This window comes from Lontra canadensis, unplaced genomic scaffold, assembly GCF_010015895.1.
Source record: "Lontra canadensis isolate GAN:19392208 unplaced genomic scaffold, GSC_riverotter_1.0 scaffold50, whole genome shotgun sequence".
Taxonomy (NCBI): domain Eukaryota; kingdom Metazoa; phylum Chordata; class Mammalia; order Carnivora; family Mustelidae; genus Lontra; species Lontra canadensis.
In genome coordinates, this window is record NW_022631044.1 from 3455118 (window position 1) to 3470303 (window position 15186).

The 15186-nt window shown below is 43.6% G+C and overlaps 2 protein-coding genes across 14 annotated transcripts in view; one reads left to right on the forward strand and one right to left on the reverse strand.

Annotated features, from left to right (window-relative positions):
* AAK1 (AP2 associated kinase 1) overlaps window positions 1-15186 on the forward strand; it is a 166550-nt gene that overhangs the window by 112120 nt on the left and 39244 nt on the right. For all 13 annotated transcript variants that reach the window (XM_032873728.1, XM_032873727.1, XM_032873732.1 and 10 more), the window contains exons 9-13: window positions 1067-1170; window positions 3419-3498; window positions 7558-7712; window positions 8651-9045; window positions 13325-13606. In XM_032873728.1, the coding sequence (XP_032729619.1) occupies window positions 1067-1170; window positions 3419-3498; window positions 7558-7712; window positions 8651-9045; window positions 13325-13606 (1016 nt within the window). The remainder of the gene's footprint in view (window positions 1-1066; window positions 1171-3418; window positions 3499-7557; window positions 7713-8650; window positions 9046-13324; window positions 13607-15186) is intronic.
* On the reverse strand, window positions 10830-11733 carry LOC116877175 (UPF0729 protein C18orf32 homolog). Its single transcript, XM_032873739.1, is given in 2 exon segments — window positions 10830-11525; window positions 11528-11733. Coding segments are annotated over 2 exon segments (228 nt in total). The 5' UTR covers window positions 11694-11733; the 3' UTR covers window positions 10830-11463.

Genomic DNA, 15186 nt, shown 5'->3' on the forward strand with positions numbered 1-15186 from the left:
TTTTTAAATCACTTTATTTGAGAGAGAGAGAGAAAGTACACGAGCTGGGGGGTAGGGTTGGGCAGAGGGAAACGAAGAGAGAATCTCAAGCGGAGCCCCGGCTGAGCCAGGAGCTGGACACGGGGCTCAGTCTCACAGCCCTAAAATCATGACCTGAGGCAAAATCAAGAGTTGAAGTCTCAACCAGCTTTGCCACCCAGGCGCCCCCAAACCCTGCTTCTTCTGCTAGGCCTTCACAAGACTGCAGCCTCTTCAGCCTTAGTGTTTCAGACCATTCATTTGGTTCCTTCAACAGTAAGGCCTTGCACTGTTGTTTGTATGTATGCTTGTATATGTTTGTGTGTCTTCACAAAGATGTTTTTCCTGGGGATTTTTCCAGCTTCAGAAAGGGCGGAAGCTTAAAGGATCTGCGAATAAACAAATGTTCTATAGAATATGTAAAAGTAGAGATATATTTATCATTTTGTAATTTCTTTTAGAATGGAAACCAGCTAATATCTCCAACAAAGGAGTAATAAGTCCGTTTTTTTAAATTTGAGTTTTGAGGGGTGTTTGGATGGCTCAGTTGGTGGACATGTGCCTCTTGATCCTCAGGGTCACGAGTTCTAGCTCCATGTTGGGGGTAGAGATTACTAAAAAAAAAGAAAGAAAGAAAGAAAAAAAGAAAGAAAGTGAAAAAAAAGTTTTGATTATAAATATCAAAGATAATCATTTGTTTAGCAAGATAAGGAAGCCAGAAGCTCATAACTTCGTAGGTACCAGAATATGAAGGTGGTAACTTTAATAATGAGAGCTTGCTTGAGTCTCTGTTGTCCAAGCCACAGAATGTGAACTTCAAGTATCTTTGTTTCAGTTCAGAAACTTTGTTACTTTCTTGTACATATTAAAAGTTTTAGGGAAGTTAGAACTTCGATTTCTGAGAGGGGAGGAAAAGAGCTAATTACACTGTTTGACTTTTAAGAGAAATAAAAATGAAAAAAAAATTGATAACAGAGAAATTATGTTTCCTAGCTAATGTAATAAGTATTAGGGTATTATTAAATATGTTCACATATGTTTGTCTTAGGGTATATGTTGGAACCAGACCCTGATAAAAGGCCGGATATTTACCAGGTGTCCTACTTCTCATTTAAACTACTCAAGAAAGAATGCCCAATTCCTAATGTACAGGTATGTGAAAGGTGCTTTTTAGGGGGAAATAAATATTATCAAATTGTCATTTAAAATTCCTGGATCGTAAACCAGCTTTTAATGAATATAGATGTCCCTTGTTTTATGTGGTAGGGGACATGCAAGCAAAGCTAACTATGAAAAATAGTTAACTATGAAAAAAATAGCTAACTATGAAAAGAAAATCTACTATAAAGAGAATCCAGTCTTCCCATAGAATTTGATGATTAAACTAAGGCAGTTACACCAAAAAAAAAAAAAAAAAAAAAAAAAAAATCCCTAGGGATTGAGTTGAGTACTTTGGGTGAAGATTGACCAACCTACTGTCCTGTTAATTTCCACATTTCACTATGAGCTATGTGCCTGTTGTGTTTCCTTAGCAGTGGTAAGGCAGGCTGTTTTCCTGAGGCGGGCCTCTGAATTTGCTCCCATATCTACTGGAACATAAGCCCCTTGACCCTTTTCTCCTTTCCTGCAGCAGAGCTTTCTTGATTCTGCTTCTATTCTCCACCATCTATAACTCACCCTCCTTTCCTGCTACCCTCCTCATACACATCAGGCCATAGGAGTGTTTTCTACATTTAGTAATCCTAAGCTCTGCACTCAACAGTTTTCAGAGTACAATGCTTACAAACCTCCTTTTTACAGTCTTAGCATATTTTTTCTGTGTGATCCAGCTCCCTTAAATATTTTACTAATGCATGTCATAATAGGTAAGTTCTAATCTGAAATTGTCTTCCCAGTTTTCCCAATCGTGAACTTTCCCAATCGTGAACATCAATCGTGATTTCACTGTTGGAGCTTAAAGGTACTAATAAATAACACTCCTCTTTGACTCCCACTTTTGGAATCAGATATGGGAATCATTCAGATGGAACTCAGAGTGTTGACTGTATTACTAATAAGATTGAATCAGAGGGGGCGCCTGGGTGGCTCAGTGGGTTTAGCCTCTGCCTTCGGCTCAGGTAATGACCCCAGGGTCCTGGGATTGAGCCCCGCATTAGGCGTTCTGCTCAGCAGGGAGCCTGCCTACCTTCTCTGCCTGCCTCTCTACCTACTTGTGATCTCTGTTGTGTCAAATAAATTAAAAAAAAAAAAAAAAAAAGATTGAATCAGAGAACGTAGCTTGACCAGTCAGGCTCCCCAACATTAGATCCACATGACGGAGCAGGGAGCGCCTGATTTTGTAGGGACAGCCTCTCAAAGGAGGAAGGGCACAGGTGAGCCAGGTGAGCTCACTTTGTTCTCCCAGTCCTATCAAATAAGTTACGCTTCACCCTTGGGAGAGGAATGCTTGGAGAGAGGAAGAGAAGCTAAGACAGATATCCTAGCAGAAATTCTCCCCACCTAGAAACATGAAGGAAATGGAAGGTCCCTCCTAAAAGCCTAACCATTCACTATGACTAGTATTCCATTTGTCAGCTTTCCAGATTAAAATGAGGAATCCTGTACAGAGCCTAACATTACTTTTTTTTTCTTTTGCTGCCCCACTTTCCCATTCATTAAGTTAAATAACCTGAAGTATAATTAGAAGCATTCAGATTGGTAACTGGTTTTTTAAAAGTCAGCTTCACGAGTCTCAAGCCATTTGGTACTCACTCAGCAGTGCTAAGCCGTTGTCTTGTGGTTGGGGACGGGAGTGCTCCCTCCAGAGTTGGACCCTGTATCAGGTGGCCGGTGCACAATCCAGGGAGTAGGAGTTCTGCTGGCCTTGTGGGTCAACGGGTGCCTCATGCACTGGGACAGTCCCAGTGCCGCAACCATTTCAAATGGTTCGTGGCTCTGGTTTTCTCCCAGCGTTCAAGACAGAAGACGGAATGAATCCCAGCTGGACATGCTGCTAGTCAGCACTGACTTCTGTAAGGTCTAGCTCATAGCTTAAATAGTGTGGGTTTACTATTTACTGATACAACTATCAGGTTACAGGCATCTCTTTCCCATTCCGTTCTCAACACCATCTCCAGGCTGTGTGGTAGGAAACGAAGGGTCCAGAAGGTTGGGAGCGTCGGAGGAGGAGCGCACCTGACTCAGGCTGCTCTGTCCTCTTCTCTGATATGGTGCCTCCCTGAAGGGGGCTGAGACTGGCGGGATCTACCCTTGGTTGACTTCACTTCCCTCTACTAGACATCGGGGCCTGGAAGCCATGCCGGAAAATCCCGGACACGTATTTCTGTTGGCCTAGTTATGCTGGTATTCATTTACAAAGAAATCTGCAATGTCCTTTTGTGGTTTCCTTTCAATTCTATAGAACTCTCCCATTCCTGCAAAGCTTCCTGAGCCAGTGAAAGCCAGTGAGGCAGCTGCAAAAAAGACCCAGCCAAAGGCCAGGTAAGAACCGCCCGAGTGTGCACAGGTCCCGTGCCAGTGGCCACAGTGGCAGGGGAAGGCGCCTGGTGATCGGTTTTCTCCCGTGGCCAGAGGCTGCGCAGAGCTGGAGAGGGAGCTCTGTCTCTTCCTGGGAGTGCAAGGAGGAATATAAGGAAATGCAACCATCTACATTTGAAAGAGAATCAAGAACTCCACAGCTCTTTCTTTTGCTTGGGGACAAGCACAGGAGCATTCAGAGAGGAAGCAACAGCTGACTTAAAATATTGCCAAAAAGAACATCCTAAACAGAGGTCCTGGCCTTCATGTAGCCTGGTTCTCCACTTAGTCCTTCACCCCCCTTTCCTCCTTACTTTCTGTGGCCCTGACCACCTCAAAAGAGTGCCGGTCAAGGCATGGAACAGCAAAAGAGCTTGTGGATCTTAGCTAATCACGTTTCGGGTAACATGGGGTCTTCCAAGAAGCAGGTACCAAGAGAGGACTGAAGAAGCTAGGATTTTATTTGACCAGGAGGGAAAACAGGGAGGCAGCCAGGGAAGGCCGGAAGAACCATCAGGAGATATAAGTCTGACTCAGAGAGAGGAAGGAAGGTAGGTAGAAGTGACCTAGAGACTACCAGACAGTTTAAGGAAGGTTCACCAAAGGTGTCAGGGAATCCTCAAGCCAAAGGCAGCCATCAGAGGAGCCCCTGTGTCCCAGGAACAGGCCTACTTTAATCCCCCTGTGTCTGGGGTCAAAGGCTTGGAGCAGCCCGTGGGAAGCATAGCCTCAGAGCGAGCATGGCAGTGGATTTCAGTAGCACAGCAGCTGGGGGCACATAGTTTTTGGACCCCTTTCAAGCCGCAGGTCTGCGGGGCACGGCCTCTTGGCCTCAGTGCTTCCAAATGGCAGATTCCAAGGGTAGTCGAAGAGATGTGTTTACCTCTTTTTTCTGCCATGTTCCTATGGCAAGGAAACGTGAGTCACAGACTATCAACACTGTACCCTAGATGGGAATATGTGAATTTTAATAGAACGGTAAAATAATTTTACACATTTTATGTTTTGTACATTTTAAATTTTATACATTTTAAAACATTCTTAAATGTTTATGGAATAAATGTAAACACTGATGTGGCTCCAAAAGTTAAGACTTATTTTTCACAAATTCAGCAAACAATATTAATAACTGTTATTTTCAATAATAATTTTCAATAATCAATAACAATGTTACTTTGTAGTCTGTTCCTTACTGAAGTTGGCCGTGCTCACCTCTGGAAATTGCTTTTGGGGCTGAGCTCATTAGCTGAGTATTCGGGTTTATGCCCATATTGCTCTAGACCCAAATATGGAAGGTACTGAGGCTAAGCAAGGATCCAGCCCCACAAAGGCCCACATTTATAACAATGACAATGACCGGTACTGCTCTGAGTGGTGCTGTGTTGTGTCAAACGAAGAAAAGCATACCTGTATCATAAGGCACATGTGAACATTAGTGACTGTGAAACTGTTAGTTTGTATGGATCCAGAATGCTCAAGAATACACAGGCCTTACAGCCCAGAGATTTGGGCCTAAGGTGTCCTATCTGTAACTTACATTGATTTCATTTGCATTACCATATTTGCTCCCCAGTCCCAAGAGGTTAAGTTTTTCTTTCTGACTCTGTTTTTAAATTAACCACTCTTCATTAAGGCATCGTGTATAGCAGATACCGTACAAGGCTCTTTGTATAAATAAGATGACTTTATTTTCCTTGAAGTAGATCTATGAACCGTTATTGTTTTCATTTTACAGATGAGGAAACAGATTCGGAATTATAAGTTGCCCAAGGTAATTGATCAATATGTGGTTAGTAAAAAAAAGCCCAGAATTCTAGCATCCATATTGGGTCCTTACTCTGTTCTGTGCATTGAATGATTTGCACACAAACACATAGATGGGACAACTTAGAGCCAGATCTCCTGCTTAAAGATATTTTTTCAGAGCATATTGAGGGCCATTCAGACTAACATTTTGAACACTCTGCAGTTTATAAAAATGGTTTCATAGTCGTTGATGCATTTGATATTCACATCTGCTTCATGATGTATTATTTTCTCCATCTCCTACAGAAGGGATCCAAAGCAAGAAGAGGTCAAATGGTATACCTATTATCACACAGTCAGGAAGCAGGCTCAAATATGTTTTCTCTGACTCCAAATCCCTTTATCTCTAAGATGTTACCCTTAAGACAAATCCATCCAGGGGCTCCTGGGTGGCTCAGTTGGTTGAGTGTTCAACTCTTGATTTCGGCTCAGGTCATGATCTCAGGGTCGTGGGATCGAGTCCTGTGTGGGGCTCCATACTCAGCACAGAGTCTGCTTGAGATTCTCTCTCTCTGCCCTTCCTCGCGCTCTCTTTCACTCTCTCTCTCTCTCAAATAAATAAATCTTTAAAAAAAAGAGAGAGAGAGAAATCCATCCAGTGTGGAGATCTTAATTAACATTTGGTTTCTACAGACGTCTGTTGGACTTTCTCACTGTTGGCTGTATTATTCTTATGCCTTTCTTCTCCAACATTTGTCCTGTTGTCTTTTCTACCTTCCTTTCCCAGGTTATAGCCTCCCCAAATATGATAGCTTTTATATTATAAGTTCTCTACCCCACACAAGAGCATCCCTCTATCAGGATTGCAAAGGAAAGCCTCAGGGTCCCCAGTGGACATCCCTTGGAGATATGTCATGGGGAAGGCACATGGAACCTGCTGCTTTGCTTCCTGTCTTACATTTCATGGAGACTGTACCAGACATATTTTGGGAATAGTCATGAAGCTCATTTGTTTTGGCCATAACTTCAGTTATACAACCCAGTGTGTATTTTCAAAAGACCACTACTCTGTTCTGAGTCAGATGGCAGCCAGCTGACTGAACTGCTCTAAATGAACAGAAGTTATCCCTGAATTTTTACATTATCACAAGGAATAAGACCACCCAGCAGTCCTCCCTGTGTTAATTTGAATTAGATTTGGCTGTGACATTCAGAATGACTGTGGCTCATATAAGATAGACTGGAGGTAAGTAGTCCGTGGTTGGTTTGGCAGTTCTGCCCCCCACCCAGGCTTCTTCAAGCTTATCACTCTACCTTCCCTACGATTGTAGCTATGACCTCACAGACCAAAACGGTAACTTCCTGTTCCAAGCAACAAATGAAGGAGTAGCCAAAGAAGAGAGACATATGGCATACCCTAGCTGTTTCTTAAGGCTTCTGGAAACTGCCATGTGACAATTTGCTTTCCCATGTAAGGCCAGAACTTAGACACATAGCCACACCTGATTATAAGAGAGGCTGGACAATGGGATTTTTACTCTGGGTGAAGTCTAGCTAAATTTTTAAATTGGAATATATTTTGTATATAACATTGTATAAATTTAAGGTGTCCAATCGTTAAAAGTTTAACTAAAAATAGTTAAAAATTAAAAATTAATAAATTTAAGGTGTACAGTAGTTAAAAGTTCTTCCCCTGGGAAGAAGAGATACATGTATATTGAGGAAATAGATCCCTGTCATAGTCCCCAAATCCTTTATCTTGAATTATTTACTCATTCCTTCTAGTTGCCTTATTGGAGTCACTCATTTACATGCTTTTTTTAATTATAGAGAGACCGTTTTGATAACTAGTTCTAACCAAGTTTGAGTTCCCTCTATATCTGAAAAACACCTGTTTCAAACCCCTTTCCATTATCCCCCAAAGTATATTCTGGGAAATCCTAGGAATTACTAGGTTGAAGGATTCCAAGTTCAGGTATAGGGCTCTCTTCAAAGTTCTCCATGCACATGGACCCATGAAAAGTTCTGCTGGAAAGAAATCTGCTCGATGTATTTTGATTAGTGTGTTAAGCTTCTTTCCCACCAGCCCTTGTTTCGTAACATCGAGTAATACATAACATCCTGTGGAATACCCTTTGACAAATGTCGATTAAGCCGATCTGGAAGGTTTGGATGAGTGTGGAGGGGAAAGCCAGTCCATCAAGTGCTCTGTCTGCTCCTCTCCCACTCTCCCCACGTTAATGTGAATCTGTGTCCCCCCCCCCCTTCCTTTTCTAGACTGACAGATCCCATTCCCACAACAGAGACTTCAATTGCACCCCGGCAGAGGCCTAAGGCTGGGCAGACTCAGCCAAACCCAGGGATCCTTCCTATCCAGCCAGCCCTGACGCCTCGAAAGAGGGCCACGGTTCAGCCCCCACCCCAGGCTGCAGGTCAGTAACTCGGTTTGAAATTTGGTACACCTCTTGGTTATCCCGGTCCGTAACGGAAGTCTCGGGAAGACTACTTTTGCTTCAGAAATGGAATCCAGAGGCACATGAGGAATAATGGTTTGCCTTGAGCACAGGGGGTGAGCGCACATTGAAATTATATGGCACGTGGCTGGCAAAAGGGGAGTCCTCTCACTGGATTCTGCGGGGGACCTCCAAGACCACTGAAGCGTGAAACCTCTATTTTTTCTAGTCTTGGCCCCGATTTTCTGGCTTGGTCCATTCATCCCATGCTTTCATGTTTATTTCATTTTCTTCTCTTGGCCTTGAAAGAAACAAGACTCTCTTCTGTTTTGACACAGAGGCGTTGTTTCTTTAATGCTCTGTCTACTTAGAGTATCTGTTTCCACTCCGTGTTTTGGTATTCTGGTTCTAATGAGATGATTTAGTTTAGAGGACTTAAATTATCCAGTAACGGACCTTAGTCATCACTTCCCCTACCAGGAAGCTGCTTTTGGTGAATTTGGTGGTCATCTACTCATAGGCAGGCATCTAGACTGGGTTTGTGTAACTTACGTGTAAAATATCAAAGAAGGCTTTTGTCCCGAAGCTTTTAAGTGAAAAGATTGTATTTGAATACAGTAGCATCAAAGGCCAGTTGAATATGGACTCGGGTGGTGACTAAAGGAGTAATTGACAGATGGTATGGTGAATAAGGGAAGGCTTTCTAAAGGAGGCAAGCACTGAACCTTGTCCCTGAACCTTGTTTTGAAAAACACTAAGCACGTAGTTCAGCACGAAGATGGAAAGACGGAGGCACATGGATCTTGGGATTATCTGTCTGCTTATCACCCCCCTCTCTATTTCTTTGGCAAGAGAAAGCAAAGCATTTTTGTCTGGAAGAGTTTGGAGCCCTTATATGGAGTTTATTCTCATTACAGGATCCAGCAATCAGCCTGGCCTTTTAGCCAGTGTTCCCCAACCAAAAACCCAGCCCCCACCCAGCCAGCCTCTACCACAGCCTCAGCCCAAGCAGCCGCAGGCTCCACCCACCCCACAGCAGGCACAGCCCACTCCAGCCCAGGCTCTGCCCACTCCAGCCCAGGCCACACCCCAGCACCAGCAGCAACTCTTCCTCAAGCAGCAGCCGCAGCAGCCCCAGCAGCAGCAGCAGCAGCCGCAGCAGCAACCGCAGCAGCCGCAGCAGCCACAGCAGCCGCCACAGCAGCAGCCACCACCCCAGCAGCAGCCGGCACCTCCCCAGCAGCCCGCGGGCACGTTTTACCAGCAGCAGCAGCAGCAGCAGCAGCAGCAGCAGCAAGCCCAGGCTCAACAGGTAAAGCGTTCAGTCTGACCCTTGCTTGACCCAACTGAGGTGGCGCTGTGGACAGGCCCAGGAGACGTAGGCATCTTTCTTGAGAAGCACCCGGAAGACAGGGAGCCACTAGACATCGCATCATTGCTTCTTCCAGAACGAAATACCAGAAAGCTGTGCAGAGCGGATGCATCATGGGGCCACTCACACCCCTTTCTTGGGCCATGGGGAATTCTTCAGCTGATGGAGGAGCCTCACCAAGGGAGCTGTTTTAAGGGGCTCCTTTTCTTTTCTCTCTAGCTCTCTGTCTTTTTTTTTTCCCCTAACACAATTGCACCATTACCATACTAAAAATAATAATTTCTTTTTCTTAAAAAATACCCAGTAATGTTTAACTTCCTGATGTCTCCTAATTTCACTTGGCTTGTTCGAATCAAGTTCCAAACAAGGCCCACATGTTATGTTTAGATGCAAATCTTTTTTCTCCCATTATCTTTTCATAGTTTTTCTACATTTTTTACTATGAGCATAATTCATTTTATAATGATTGACATATCTTTCAAGTCCCCTTTTATTCATAATGCCCTCTCCCTTTTTTTTCCCTTTGCCATTTAATTTTTTGAAGAAACTGGGTCAGTTGTCCTGTAGAATTTTCCACCTTCTGGATTTGGCTGATTGCGTCCCTGCGGCCATATAATATGTTCTTCCATCCCCTGTGTAAACTGGTGATTTTTTGAGGCTTGCTCAAAATTTGGTTCAGTTGGATAGTTCTTTGTTCTTCCAGTTGCATCTCTTCAGGAGGCGTATAGGGTCTGGTTGTCGCTCTCTTTTATCAATATTAAAATCAGTCCGTGAGTTTGGTATTGTCTGTCTGATCCATTCATTCAGTGTTCCAGATCAGTTTAGCAGCAACTGCTAATCATTTCCTCAGTCCATTCATTTATCAGGCATGGAAACATGGTGATATTCTAACATTCCCTCTTCACTTAGGGGCTGGAATTTTTCTGAGTAGACTTTTTCTCAACTATTTGCTGACCCTGACATACTGTTTATATAGAAAAGGCAAGAAAAAATGCTTGAGTTTTTGCCTGTGTTTACCAGTTTTCAGAGTGGGTTTGTTTCTAGTGTCATCTAAAGGTGAACAGAGGTTTTTGATTTGTTTTGTTTTAGTGTCATGAATTCAGGGATTTAAACATATTTATGTTTCTAGACATTGCCGTTTTAAATTTTTTTTTTTTAAGATTTTATTTATTTATTTGCCAGAGAGAGAGAGAGAGAGCACAGGCAGACAGAATGGCAGGCAGAGGCAGAGGGAGAAGCAGGCTCCCTGATGAGCAAGGAGCCTGATGTGGGACTCGATCCCAGGACTCTGGGATCATGACCTGAGCCGAAGGTAGCTGCTTAACCAACTGAGCCACCCAGGTGTCCCTAGACATTGCCGTTTTAAAAATTTTATTTTGATGCCTAAATTGACCCAGCTTTGGCCAGTAGAAGTCTCTTTAGGCCGGTTCCTGGGTCCTTTGGTGGTTTCCTTGCTGTTTATTGTAACAGGTCATTCCAGTCTCACTCTGCCCTTGACCTGGATACAGCCATCTCTCTGAAGGAGCTCCCTTTCCTTTTAAAAATGGTATTTAGAGACCACATTTTGATGCTAAGGATACTCCTTTGCTAATGGGTCAGTTATTGTTTTTAGGCCTTTGAGTGGATACTTGGGAAATATATTTTGTTTCTTTTGTTTTGTTAACAGAATATACACAATGAATGCAAATTCATATTCTTTTTTTTTTTTTTTTTGAAAAAAGAACCACAAACTAAACTGAATATTTAATATACTTTGTGAGAACAGAAGGAATGCAACAAGGATTAGAATTTTATAATATACATTAGATATTTTTGTAAAAGGTATTCCATTTTTCAAAGGCGTTTTCCCAATTTCCCCGTCTTTTCTATTTTCCTCAGAGCAATAAGCAGGAATTACTATCAGAAGTAGGCTGCTCCGTTCCACTGGACAGTAATTATATTTTCATGTTTGAAGTCCTCATCATGTCCCCAAACCCCCTCCTTTCACCATACAGTCTCACTGCACTGTTTCACAGTAACACTATACTTTGCTCAAATTCAAAGAGCCTGAACAAAAGGATTTCTGAGTACTGGTTTAGTAGCAGTGTCTACTGGCACAAACCTTCTATTTATTCATAACTGCGATAATAGAAATGGAAGCTACTTTAATGAAATAGGAACTCGGGAATGAGATCATTAAATATAACTAAATACTTTTAAAATATAAATATCATGTATTTCCTGATTAGTATCAGATGAGTATCTAAGCTATCTATTCCAAATTCTGGTCTCAGAGAGAAAAAGGTCAGAGACAATTGCAAGTAAGGTGCTTCATATTATCAGGTCCATTTTTAAAACAATGAGATCCTTTGGATCACTTTAGTCTTTCTTTTTATCAGAGATTTCCGTCGGACCTTTTGTTGGTAATCCATTTATGTCTGGCCCTTACAGTCTACCTTGCCTTTGTTTTTATCGTGGGATTCTCGAAGAGCTTTCTTAGGCCACATACGACTCACAAAGGGGGAAATCAGAGGGTATATGTAGGGCTCCAGGAATTTTTTGTAGATCCAGAGCAGAATCGGAATGACGATGCAAGGAATGCACACCATCCTCCCAGGCTGGAGCTCCTGAGCTGCGACACCGGGTCCGAGTGGACGCAAATTCATATTCTTAATTCAGAATTGTAATTATAGGATTTTTGCTTAACTCCTTGGATTTTATATTTGTATTTTTCTGATCTGAAGATCTTGATTCCTAGCAACATTAACATAATCACTTAATTGCTTTATAATTTCAAGATAATAGTGCCAACACAAGTACTGGAAACAGTTTGAGATTTCTCTCTCTCTCTCTTTTTAAAGATTCTATTTATTTATTTATTTATTTATTTGAGAGAGAGTGAAAGAGAGAGTGCTTGCGCAGGAGAGGAGAGAGGTTCAGAGGGAGAAGCAGACTCCCCGTTGAGCAGAGAGCCTGATGTTGGACTCGATCCTGGGACTCCGGGATCATGACCTGAGCTACAGGCAGAGACTTAACCAACTGAGCCACCCAGGTGCCCCAGTTTAAGATTTCTTTGTCCTTTTCATTCTTAAAATGTTTTGCTCATTATTTTCTGGAATCAGTTTGATACACAGGTTTATTTGTTTCATTTTGCTTTTGATTTGTAGTTATTGCCAAATTTTGGGTGAATTTTGTTGTATGAAAATATAAAACGTTTACAGTTTCAAAGTTACAGAATTCTGCTCTCTCCATCCCATAATATAGAGGGAGCCCTCATGCCTGTTTACAACTTGAGAGCATTCTATTTTAAGGATACATAGCATGGTTAATTCAATCAGTGTCCCCTGTTGATAAACATTTGGTCATTTCCAGCATTTTGCAGTTATAAATAGGCAGCTACTTGCTGACATCTGCTTCTTTGCTAACCCTTTAACTTTTGCCCCAGGAGGCAAACCTTATCCAATCCCCTAACTCTACAACTAAGTAACAGTGTTTGGGATGCTCAAAGCCAAGTTCTTGACTTTTGTTGATTAGTAGGCGCTTCTTTGGGGCGTGTGTGTGTGTCCCATAGCCCTTAGCAGTGTGGAATAGACAAATGGGTAAGAAGTATCCCTATCCATTGGCAGTTTATAAGAGAATATAACTTGAAAGAATCAGTTATAGACACAGGATAAAATACCAGTAAGTGTGCTAGAGGATACTGAACATTTTGAATGTTTAAAGATGGGACAGTTAGTAAGATAGAGCTATAGGGAAATAATTTTCAGCAGGGCTCGAACAGAGTCTTTATAGCTGGTTTAGCGTTTAGGTTATTTTCAGTGTCGTCCCTGCTTCATCCTGTTCATGGAGCAAAGCATTTTAATCTTGGCTGCTAACAAATCCCTTTACAAGCAGGATTACTTCTGGGATTGGGAGATCGTTCATTAGCTTCCCTTACACCCCAGCACGGGGAGTCACAAAATGCACAAAGGGACGCCCTTAGGCTTGCCAGAGAAACTCCCCAAAGCCAGGAGGTGGCCCAGCGCCCTCGATGCAGCCTGGCAGTGTCAGGTGCTGTGGGGTTAATTTTAATGCCCTGAGGTCCCCCTCCTAAATTGAGGCCAAGCTAAGAGACTTCTGCCTGCCCTTGCTTTTGGCTTCAGACTGGGCTCGGTTATTCCTGAGACATTGGTCTTTTGTGGTCTCAGTGGTTCTGAGACACTCTGTTCCCCTCGTCCTTTTTGCCACTTCTCCTGCTCAGTTTCAGGCAGTGCACACAGCCGCCCAGCAACCAGCCATCACCCAGTTCCCGGTGGTGTCGCAAGGAAGCTCTCAGCCGCAGCTGATGCAGAACTTCTACCAGCCCCAGCCCCAGCCGCAGCTGCCGCAGCAGCAGCAGCAGCTGGCCTTGAGCTTGCACCAACAACTGCTGCTGACTCAGCAGGCCGCCTTGCAGCAGAAGACCACGGCGGTGGTGGCGGCAGCAGGACAGCAGCCCCAGGCGCCCCCCGCTGCAGCCCCGCAGGCGCCCGCGGAGCGGGCGGTAACAGCCGGCCAGGGCTCTGAGTCCCCAAGCAGGAGAGAGCAGCGGGCGGGCCCACCAGAGGGCAGGGCCCCTGCGTTAGGGAGAGGCAGCTGCCCCAGGCTTGTGGTTAAAATACTTGATTTTTGTTCTGTTGTTATGCCTGAGGTCAGGAGGAGGTATTCTGTAGAAGGTAAGAGGTTTAACAAAAACGATTCTAGGCTCCTGATGAAGAGAAACATTCTTATTTATCACTCTAAAATTAGACTGGCAGAAAGAGCTGTTTGCTGTCTGTGTTGGTGCCCGCGTAGGTCAGTCAAGGACCCAGGTAGGATCAGAGTGAATCCCTTTCCCTTGAAGGGGGGGTTTGACCACTGTGGCCCCCCAGTCTCTGGAGGTTTGCGTGGCCTCCCCTGACGCCTGATAGGGCTTTACTTATTCTTGGTCTTCGGCAACATGACCTCATCTAAGTCTACCATGTAGCGGCCTTGAGGGGCCTCCTTGGTGGGACCATTTACCATGACCCAATCCTCTGGGCACCAGAGCACCTGAGTACTGCGGGAGCCATCTTGTTGGTTTAGAAGTTGGGCAGGTCCACTTCTAGATACTGGTTGACTACAGCGTCAGAACTCCTTCCTCCTCTCCTGATTGATCTTTACAGCTTCAGCAACCTCAGGCACGATGTGTTTTTCCTCTACCATGTGCTCTTAATTCTGTACTCACATATTTCTGAGTGATTGTGAAGAAAACATTCTAGTGATAGAAAAAGGCATCGTACATATCCAGCCAATAGAGTATCACAGCTACTCTCTCATTCCCAGGGAAGTCCAGCTACTAGACAAATGAAGGAAAAGTAAGAAACCGTCTTTCTGAGGATTGATTTCTAATAGAGTTTTGTCACCGATCTTAAACCGGAAAACCATGCTTTCAAAAGGAAGCATTGCTGTAAATAGATTGTCTTCTTTGAGCCTCAGCTTAGTTTGTGTCAGTTTACACCTTCGTTTCTGAAACAACTCAGTCTTCCTGCAGGCGTGTGGTAGACAGCCACTTTCTCTATTTTTAATACGAACTGAAGTTCTTCTTGTTAATGGAGTTTTTAAAAAAAATTATTGTAGGGGCACCTGGGTGGCTCAGACATTAGGCGTCTGCCTTTGGCTCAGGTCATAATTGCAGGGTTCTGGAATAGAGAGCCGTGCATCGGGCTCCCTGCTCAGCGGGAAGCCTGCTTCTCCCTCTCCTCATTTACTGGAGCTGGAAACTAGACCCAGGCTAGAAAGGGATTACCCAAGACACACAGACTGATAGCAGAGCTGAGGAAAGAACCAAAGAATCCTGATCTGTGTTTAAGGCTAATAATAACAAATGGTCATCCAGGGGGACGAAATGATCAACAGTAACTGACTACATTTCTTATGATGTTCCCCTTTGCTGTCCCTCTCTCGGGAATGAATTATAAACCTTCTCGATGTTCCTTGGCTAAAAACGTACCTTGAGCACTTCGCTCTGGGGTAGTTGGTTGAGGGGATAGAGAAAGAACAGGAGCAGAACTTGCTTCTGCCAGGAGTCAGAGAGCTTCCCAGATTTGACCCATCCTTTTCTCT